General features: G+C 37.6%; 1 protein-coding gene across 2 annotated transcripts; it reads right to left on the reverse strand.

Moving 5' to 3' along the window:
• Window positions 1-1,000: 1,000 nt before the first annotated feature.
• Window positions 1,001-3,504, reverse strand: LOC107762740 (SHUGOSHIN 1-like). 2 transcript variants are annotated; one of them, XM_016581123.2, is made up of 10 exons: window positions 3,395-3,504; window positions 2,671-2,868; window positions 2,545-2,582; window positions 2,294-2,402; window positions 2,156-2,179; window positions 2,001-2,069; window positions 1,872-1,913; window positions 1,697-1,793; window positions 1,553-1,604; window positions 1,001-1,446 (listed from the first exon to the last, which is right to left on the reverse strand). In XM_016581123.2, the coding sequence occupies exons 2-10, from the start codon at window positions 2,812-2,814 to the stop codon at window positions 1,389-1,391; spliced, it is 633 nt and encodes a 210-aa protein (XP_016436609.1). In that variant the 5' UTR covers window positions 2,815-2,868; window positions 3,395-3,504; the 3' UTR covers window positions 1,001-1,388. The 2 variants fall into 2 exon arrangements, with proteins under 2 accessions (XP_016436609.1, XP_075084559.1); XM_075228458.1 differs by lacking the exon at window positions 3,395-3,504 and having other exon boundaries at window positions 2,671-3,382.
• Between the last annotated feature and the right edge of the window lie 6,788 nt (window positions 3,505-10,292).

Genomic DNA, 10,292 nt, shown 5'->3' on the forward strand with positions numbered 1-10,292 from the left:
TATTAATAGGTGGACAATGCTTAATTACCAAAAAAAAAGGTGGACGATGCTTTTGCTCAATTTCTTTTTGGTACTAGCTTCAGAAAAAAGATAAAGAGAAAGATCAACTTATCAACCCAAAAAATGTGGTTTAGATATATCATTTTCTTTGTTGTATGACTTCCGATGTCCAATTAACTAATTTTACAAGGCAAATGGATTGGAGTTCTGGAAAAAAAAAGGACAACATAAAATATAACCTACTACATGATATGTTATATCTTTCATAGTGATTGATATATTCCAGAATACCTAAAACAATAGTTCAATGGTAAAATCATGAAATTCAACCTTCAAAATCGAACCTAGTAGCATGAAATGGACCAAGGAAGCAGATGCTTATACTAACTTTTTTTTAAAATATTTTTTTACAAGGTACCATTAAACTTAATTATTCATGTAGTACATATTTGCTTGATTTGTTGGCCTTTAATCTCAACAAAATCATCATCTAAATTACCAGAGAAACTTTCAACTTCCTTTCTATGTTGAATTCTTAATCTCTATACTCTAGGAGCAGATAAAATTAGAAAGAGACTCCCTCTATTAAGCCAAGATATGGACAATGAAAGCAGGGGCGGAACTACTAAGAAAGAAGGGAGGTTCAATTAAATCCCCTTGGCGGGAAATTATACTTAGCAAAAAGGTTAAAAATAAAAGTTTTTGGTTATATATAAAATGTTGAAAAGCTGCTTTAGGTTACAAGTTTCGAACCCAATTATGTCATTCTAGTATTTTCTTTTAATCCCATTGCATCAATTTCTGGCTCCGCCACTGAGTATAAGTACCATTTAGGTTTCTATGGCAAGTATGCCAGACACAGTCATCGGTCCAAAAGCATTTCATCATCAATCACCATAAAAGAAGCATCTAATCAGTATTGTACAGCAGGCAACATTTTTATAAAGAACATTTTATCTGGAGACAGATAGGCCATGGCATTTTTGGAGGAGAGGGAATAGAACTTTGAAGTAGCGGATATGGAATTAGAGCTACAGATTTCAACAAAAAAACTATGACACTGAACCTGACAAAAAGATACAAAGAAGAATCTTACCATTCAGCACTTGCTCAGATATCGAAGAGGTTATTACACTGAGCACGTTGTTCATTGTGGTTTTTATATTTTTATGTTCACAGAAATTTTCTTGTATGACTGGATTTTCTTAGCTGCCTCCCTTGATGGCCTACGCAGAGATGATAGTCCAAAATGTACAGGTTCAAACCTCAATAAAGGATTGCACTCTAGACCATCAGATGATATGCTAATGGAGTTCAAACCATTTTCTAGCACTGGATCACTTGTTGGAGGGTGCAAAGCACATTTGTCTTGTACATCAAAAGAATCTTCATTTGAGTTTCAGTGCCTTAGTATTAAGCCGAGCAGATTGCCTCCTTATACAAGGTCTGCAAAGACAACAAAATCGCTAGGAGAATTCTCTTACCAATATTTAGAATCTGAACATTACAGAAACCAACAATATATTCTTCAGGTTAACACGCACAACCTAACCTTTTGTTTCCCGCCTTATCCTCATATTGAACTTGCTCAGAAGAGCCCACACCTATGCGTCAGAGGTGGGAAAATAATATAAAATAATAGTTCCTAAGTACTTATTGACAACAAATATCAGATCAAACTAGAGGTTACACTCACTCTTCGACCAAGGCCTTCTTTTAAGATTTATAGCTTTCTCATCATCTCCATTTCCTAACAGTAAATCTCCTGTCTCCTCACACTTCATGGATTTCACCTTCGAATGGTGACAGCAAAACAATAAATTAATACCAACTCTACGACATTACTGCATTATGAAAATTTGCTTATGTACCTCATCATTCAGATTTTGGCACATATTTGTTCTTGGTTGCTCCTGATTAACGAAGAAAACATCCTTGGTAAAAAAGAAATGACATATTTCTAAGCCAAAATAATTTGAACAACTTTAAACTGTATTCACCTCTGCTTCAGACTTTCTAGCCTTAAGTAAACTCTTTGTGCATCCAAACTCATGTTGTAATGTTTTTAGCTGATATCAGCCAAATATCACTAACATCAGCTTATGGAGAAATCTAACCTTAAAAGAATATCAGGTGAAAGCATCAGATTGCTTACCCTATCTTTATTTGAATTTAGTTCCTGAGGGGAAAGAAAAAAGAAAACCAAATAGTTTTAGCACCATGAAAGGAAATCAAATGTTCAGTTAACGAAACAAAACTCTGAAGGGGTTGGAAACTGGAAGAGAAAACAAACCGCAAGCATTTTATTGTTTGCTTGAGCATGCTGCTGATTTTGTTGCTGCAATTTCTGCACATTAGTTCTCAGTTTCTCTATATCTACTCCAGTAATTTCAATGATTTTGCTATAGAGAACAAGAATCAAGGAACAATGCAACTAATCACAAGTATAAGGCATGAGTACTACTACAAAGCACAAAAGGCAACCTACAAATTTCACAAAAGAAAAAAAAACTAAATGTCATTCATCTGCCAATAAAAGGATACTTTCTTTCTGCTAACATTTTCATCAACACCAGATTTTCCTGGGTCAAATTCCCCATGAAGCAAATTAAGCTAAGTCCATACATTTATTAACACAATAAAGCACTAAACAAACACAAAAAAGTGTACCTTCTGGATCATTTCTATATACTCTTTAGAAGCAGTTAGGATATGTTCTGGCTTCTTATCTTGGCTAGTGAATATCTTTTGCAGCGGTAAGTTGCTGATATCACCAAGCTTTTTTCTTGGAGTATTCCCCAAATTAGTCTTCATTGCTTTTCCTACTTTTGCTTAGTTCATCATTTTTCCCTTTAAGCAGTGGTGGAGCTAAGTGGAGGAAAGCGAATTCAGTTGAATTCCTTTGTCAAAAATTTATACTATGAAAATAGGAAAAACAGTTTGTTGGTTACATATAAGCTGTTGAATTCCTTGATATTAGGAAAAGGTATAGTCAAGTGACATAGGGTTCAAAAATTGCTTTAGATCACACGTTCAAATTCCATACTTGACATTATATTATTTTTTGTATTCCCCTTACAAATTACTCGCTTCGCCATTCCCTTAAGAACCCTAATTTCTTCGTAAGAAACAAATTTTCCTTTACTTTTACAACTAACTTCAACTCTTTAACATCAGAGAATCAAATAACTATGCTTAAATTAATAATTAGAATTTGGCTGCTTGAATAATTAGAACTATTTGGTAAATAAATTCACATTTATGGCTGAAATTCACAACATAAGATAATTATTTAATCTTTTATAATAAGCAATAAGAACTCAAATAAAAATCCAGAAAATAGGAATGTGAATTATGGTTTTAGTCAAATTTGGGAATGGAAGAGGGAATTTACAACTCGATTTCGCCGGAGAAAAGATTTGTGAAGAGTTTCGTCGGAACCTCGCCGCCGAGGGGGGAGGCGTCAACTTCGCGGCCGAAATACAATTTGAAATTGGGGCCGAATATAAGTCGCGACTTTGGGTCCGTATTTGCAGTCCATTTGTAATATTAGCTTGTTGGGCCTGACTCGGCCCGATGAGATCCATGCCCATGTATTTTGGATGATTTGCACAAATAAGATGATTTAGGGTGTGTTTGGTATAACAAAAAATATTTTCTTGAAAACAATTAGTAATACTACTCATTTTTTGGTGTTTGGTACGCAAATTAAGGAAAATAATTTCTCAAAAATATTCATAGATAATTTAGATACAATAAACATGAAGCCATAAACTTTCGAACCAACAACCTTCCAAACCCACCAATTTTATAAATTTTCGAACCCGTAAACTCTATAATTTTTAAACCCCCAAACTTCCAAACATATAAACCTCTGAACTCATAACTTTGGAACACGTAAAATTTCGAACCTGTAAACTGAAAAAAAAAAAACCAGAACTAAAAATATATAAATAAAAAAAATTTGATGGGGGGGGGGGGGGAAGGGGGGCAAAAAAACAAAAAAATAGAAAATTGAAAATAAAAAAAGAAGTAATTTTTTTTGCGGGGGAGAAGGGTAGCAGGGTGAGTGGTGACAGAAAAGAAAAAGTATTGAAATTTGAAAAAAAAAAAAAAAATTGGAGAGAGGGGTTGGGAGAGGTGGGGGTAGGGGAGAGAAGGGAGAGAGGGTTGGTGTTGGATGTGAGGGTAGGTGAGATTTTAGGAAAATATTTTCCTAACTTTTTCTAGGGAAGTCATTTTCCTCCATTTTTAGAAAAATATGATATCTATGTGTAAGCACGTAATTTTTGACCCGCACAAATTTTAGAGTTAGTTTTATTATTTTAATATTTTTAAAATATTCACTTGAGTTTATTATAATATAATTTTAGTCTATTTTAGTTATAATCTTAAGACATAAATTAAAAAATACAAAATAGTTTTATTTATCATGTTTCTCACCTTACTATATTTTCATTTTTAGTTTAAGGTCAATTAGTATATTTATAGTAATAGTATTTTTATTCTACCATGACTTCAACATATTTTTCTCTACTTTTTATTCTAGTATAACCTTTTAAAAAAATACCAAAAATAGTTGCACTTTTAAGTTTTAGATTTAATTTTATTATATGTATTTTTAGACAATTGGGTTTAGTTTTGAACTTTCAGCTTTCTTAGCCCAAAATAGGCTAAATCTGAGCCCTAATTCGAGCAGCCCAACCATCCTTAACCCCATGACCCATGCCCAAGACCCATAACCCATAACCCATATGAGGCATCTCACTTAATAATTTAATCCTAGCCCTTTATCTTCTTCCAATCCAATAGCCAATACTCTCTCTCCACTACCACATAAAAATCAAATTAACACCCAAAACCCTAACCCTAATAGACCAAACCAGCCGCACCCTCTTCTTCACACCCCACTGCCGCCTCCCCCACTACACAAACTCGCCGAAAACATGCGAGTTAACTCACCCACTCACCCCACGTGGTCCCCCTCGTCTCTTTCTGCCACGTAGTCTAATGACCTCTTACATAAGAATACTCCTCTATGTGATTACCGCGTTTCTTATTCTATGTTGGACAGATATTGAAAAAATGGGAGCCATAGGATCAAGATATTTTGATCCTAGGTTTTCACTTGTCTAGAATCGGTCCATTCATAAGGAATTTCGGATTTTGGAGATTTTTGGGGTTTTTAGAGAAGAATTCAGATTTTTCTTGGGAGGAATGTATGAGAAGTTTCTGGAGAGCTATATATTCTCATTTTTCAGATTTTAGAGGGGGTTGAGAGAATTGAAGTGTTTTCAAAGCTAGGATTTCAAGAGAGTTATTCGGCCCATTGTTCATTTTCAAATTGCCTTGTTAGTGAACCCCAAACGTAGGTTAGCCTTTAGGTTATTCTTATTTGCATCATATCATTATGACCTAGCAGGTCCTGGTCCTAGGTACCGTGTCCTTTGTAGGAAGCCTGTCCAAATTATGTCAAATGGGCCCGCCGGCCCAAAAGGACATTCAATCATCCTATGTGCTAAATGTTGCATCTTTGATGGTAGAAAGGTCATTTGGCGGATTGATGTTTGGAAAAGAAGGGTGAAAAATGAAGCAAGAGAGAATATTGAGGGTTTTGTCACTTTTTAGTTTCTTGCCCCGTTTTTTAAAAGAAAAAAAACAAAAAGATTTTACACTTTTTTTATCATTTTCAAAAAAAGGCAAAAAAAAGTTTTCCAAATTAGTTGCATATTTCAAAGCTTTCTCCCATATCCAGTCCTCCCGAACTACGCATACCTGATTCTCGTCTTTCGGGGCGGGATACGTAGGCAGCCCACATAACGTCCGGTCTTCCTAACGAGTCTTAAGTTCTTGGCTTCGAGGGTCGTAGCCAAATCTTGCATGTTTGGCCACATTTGGCCACATCGGTCGTCTTTGCAAAATAAGGATATTTTTGTAAAAGTGGCTTGTTAACTCATGTTTTAGAGTCCTAAGTCCACAACAAGATGTCCTCTTAGTTTAAGGTCCATTCCTGTTGAATTTGCATGTTCAGCCATTTTTGGCCACATTGGCATTTTCTCTAAAGGGGTCATTTTGCAAAGTAATCCTGGGGATTATGATTCCTTGAAGTTTAAGGACATATAGGCCTTCATTAGGTATTTTCATGTCTTATAGGTCACCTTTGTTGAGTTTGCACTAATAGCCACCCTTGGCCACGTAGGTCATTTTGTAAAAATAGCCCAATCATATCTTGCATGTGTCCAATAGGAGGTGTTGTGGCGTCGTATAGTATCTTGAGTCACTAAATATATTTCTCGGATCCATTTATCAGAGCTCGAGCACGACAGATACCCCAGGACCATTCTAGTCAAGACCGTTGCATACACGAGTTGCTTGAGGATACTTTTATATTGAGTCTATTTTCATGTTTTCTTTTACTTTCTCATCTTGTTCAGTAGTATTGAGTCTTTTAGGTGGTGTTAAAGTCTTTCATAGTCTAGCTGAGTCTGTCGAGTTTTTTTTTGTCATCGTATTTCCCATTTTGTATTTGAAAAAAAAGGTATAAATGAAAATCCAAAAAGATTTTATTTTTAGTTTATTCTGTCCACCACATTTTCGGAATTACGCTTGGTGTGATTCATGTGGAAAATGATACGTAGGCAACCTACATCAGGTTCGATCGAATTATTTTTAAAATTAAAAAAAAGGAAAAAAGAAAAACGAAAAGATGAATATTGGGATGTGAGATGTGAGAAATGATAGGAAAGGAAAGAATGATAAGCAGGAAGAAAAGAGTGGGAAGGAAAAGATGTAAGCCAAGGAGCGTTAAAGAGAAATCCAAAGAGGGAGGCTAGAACAAGCAAATTGGTATGATGCCCTATGACCTTCATACCCTCAAAGTCATTTTAAAACCGTTAATTGTGACTAGGTGCATTGCACATAATGTGAGAATATCTTATGTTAAATGCCCTAACACTAACGTGATGATTTCACTTTGTTCCTACGCACCATGGGTATTGTGGAAGTGAGCGGAGTTGCCTTTACTGTATTTCAAATGTCAGGCGCAGCATATCGGTGGTAACAAATCTATGAAGAAGATAGACCAACCGATGCAACACCACCAACTTGGGCTCGGTTTTCGGAAATGTTCTTGAAAGCATTTGTTCCCCAGACTCTCCGAGATGCGTGGTGCATAGAGTTTGAACGATTGCGTCAGGGCACTATGACAGTGTCAGAATACGCTATCAGGTTCAGTGAGTTAGCCCGTCATGTACCTATCTTATTTCCTACAATCAGAGAATGGGTTCACAGATTCATTGAGGGGATCGATTATAATATTAAAATATACATGGCTCAGGAGTTGCAAACTGATACTCCATTTCAATAAGTAGTGGAGATTGCAAGGAAGATTGAGGGTGTTTTAAGCTAGGAAAGAGAGTCTAAGGAGGCCAAAGGTCTCGAAGATCTGGAGGGTTCAGTGAATTTTTCTCTTCAGCTAGGACCCATTATAGCGGAGGCTCGAGCACTCGGTCAGCTCATTTCGCATATCAGATTACTCGGGGTGCTCCAGTTTATAGTGCACCACCGGCACGAGATTCTTACAGTGGTTATTCCACTTATCCGGCACAGACTCAGTACGAGCAGCCGCGACCTCAGAGGGGTTGTTATGAGTGTGGTGATACTAGGCACATCATGAGAGATTGTCCCAGACTTGGGAGGGGTGGATTTCATAAGAACACTCCAGCTACAAGCTGTCACGACATAAATTTTCCCTCCATATGACATCGTGACGGCACCTAGTCTCTACGACTAGGTAAGCCTAACATCATATTAAATGAAAAAACAAAACTTTTAACAACTAACTGTTCAACAATACACAGCAATTCCAAAACACGAAACATCGTGAATCACAAACTACAAAAAGAAAATCTAGTATCTCTATACATCACAATCTATCAAAAGAAAATACAGAAGATAATGGGCATTGGGAAGAGTAGAAGGGGACTCCGAGGTCTGCGGATGCGGCAGATATACCTTAAAGTCTCCAAAGTTGTCCCGGCTCACTGATAGTGCGGTTGATAAGGAGCACCTGGATCTGCATATGAAAAATATGTGCAGAAGAGTTGCATGAGTACACCACAATCGGTACCCAGTAAGTGCCAAGCCTAACCTCGGTAGAGTAATGACGAGGTCAGGTCCGGGCCCTACTGGAATATGATAATAAATCAAGGCAAAAATGAAATATCGTAGTAAAATTAAGACTGAAATTTATCAAGAAAGACTTCATAGAAGGTAACAGCTCAATACACAGAGATAACAACAGGGGATCTCCCGAGATACTGTCTCGTAGTCCCAAACATAAATTTGCAGGGGGAGATCTCCCGGAATACCGTTCCATAGTCCCAAAGTAAATATGCAAGACATGGGGATCTCCCGGAAAACTGTTCCGTAGTCCAAAAGTAAATATGCAGTACAAGAGGATCTCCCGGAATACAGTTCTGTAGTCCCAAAGTAAATATGCAGTACAAGGGAATCTCCCGGAATACCGTTCCGTAGTCCCAAAGTAAATATGCAGTACAGAGGGATCTCCCGGAATACCGTTCCGTAGTCCCAAAGTAAATATGCAGCGCAAAAATAGAGATACAACTACATCATGAAATCTTACGATTTAGACTAAGTACCAGTCAAGGAAGAAGCAGGAAATTCACTAAGCATGCTGCACAGAGTTCACATAAGAAATTAAGACACGTAGACATATTGTATTAGACTAAACAGAATAGCTACACATATTGGAATAACTCAATTAAGAATGAAAATAGACTAATACTCATTAAAATGGTGTAACACAAAATAAAAGAAAAACAGATTGCTGCTCAGTAAGAAAATCGGGTTTTTCCACAACTAGCCTGTGTACGTACTCGTCACCTTACGTACACGGCGCTCACATATCACAATAGTTCCATATCTTAACGTGATTTTTCCCACACAAAGTTAGGCAAGCCACTTACCTCGAACCAAGATCAATCAATCGGTCAAAATGCCTTTTCCACGAATATCCGACTCCGAATGATCCAAATCTAACCAAAATAATTACATATCATAAATACAATTATAATAGACTAATTTAATTAATGAAATCAAGATTTTAATAAAAATTCCGAAATCCGTCCTAAAAAGTCGACCCGGGCCCACGTCTCGAAATCGGGTAAAAGTTACCAATTAAGAACACCCATTCGCTCACGATATCACTCGTACAAAAATCATCTAAATCTGATGTCTAAAATCCATTCAAAACTCAGAAATTCAATTGGGGAACTGTTTCCCCCATTTTCCCAACTTTTCAATCCTAATCCGAAATTAAATGGAGAAAACGACTATAGATTAATGAAATACAACCAAAAACAAGTTAGGAATCGTTACCCCAAAGTTTTCTCTGAATTCCCTCAAGAAATCGCCTTCTCCCGAACTCAAAAAGCAAATTTGTGAATATGAACCCCAACCCTCAATTCTGCCCCTTTTCTGCCCAGCGATCTTCGCACCTGCGGAAAATCCCTCGTAGGTGCGGAAATTACTTAAGAGGGCTGGGTCCGCATCTGCGGCAGAGGGCTGCACCTGCGCGTGCACGCCTGCGGAATACTGTCTGCTTCTGCGGTCTTCCTCCGCGCGTGGGAGTCCTTGGGCACATCTGCGGGCATCGCAGATGCGGAAATTCCTCACACCTGCGACCCCTGGTCAAGCCTCCAAATTCCGCATATATGCCTGGTCTTCTGCACGTGCGAGCCTGCACCTGCGGTCTCCCCTCCGCAGGTGTGAAACACTAGAACCAACAAAAAAACTTAGCAGCTTTCCTAAGTCCAAAATTCATCCGTTAAGCATCCAAAATACACCAGAGGCCCCGAGACCTCAACCAAACATACCAACAAGTCCTAAAACACCATACGAACTTAGTCGAATCCTCAAACCACATCAAACAACGCATCACAAATCATCATCCGATTCAAACTTAAAGAACTTGAAACTTCCAAATTCGACAACCGATGTCGACACCAACCAAACCACGTCCGATTGACCCCAAATTTTGCACACAAGTCATATTCAACATTACGGACCTACTCCAATTTCCGGAATCAGAATCTAACCCCGATATCAAAAATTGCACTACCGGCCCGAAACTCTAAAAATTTGACTTTCACCATTTCAAGCCTAAATGAGCTACGGACCTTCAAAACACAATTCGGACTCGTCCCTAAACCAAAAATCACCTAACGGAGCTAACGGAACTGACGAAATTCCATTCTGGAGTCATCTTCACA

This window comes from Nicotiana tabacum, chromosome 13, assembly GCF_000715075.1.
Source record: "Nicotiana tabacum cultivar K326 chromosome 13, ASM71507v2, whole genome shotgun sequence".
In the NCBI taxonomy this organism is placed as follows: domain Eukaryota; kingdom Viridiplantae; phylum Streptophyta; class Magnoliopsida; order Solanales; family Solanaceae; genus Nicotiana; species Nicotiana tabacum.

Coding starts and splice junctions, on each gene's coding strand:
- LOC107762740 (XM_016581123.2), bottom strand. CDS start 2,814: ATGAAGACTAATTTGGGGAATACTCCAAGAAAAAAGCTTGGTGATATC. Junction 2,583..2,670: donor ATATAGAAATGATCCAGAAG/GTACACTTTTTT, acceptor AATTTGACCCAG/GAAAATCTGGTGTTGATGAA. Junction 1,605..1,696: donor AAGAAGGCCTTGGTCGAAGA/GTGAGTGTAACC, acceptor TCTGACGCATAG/GTGTGGGCTCTTCTGAGCAA.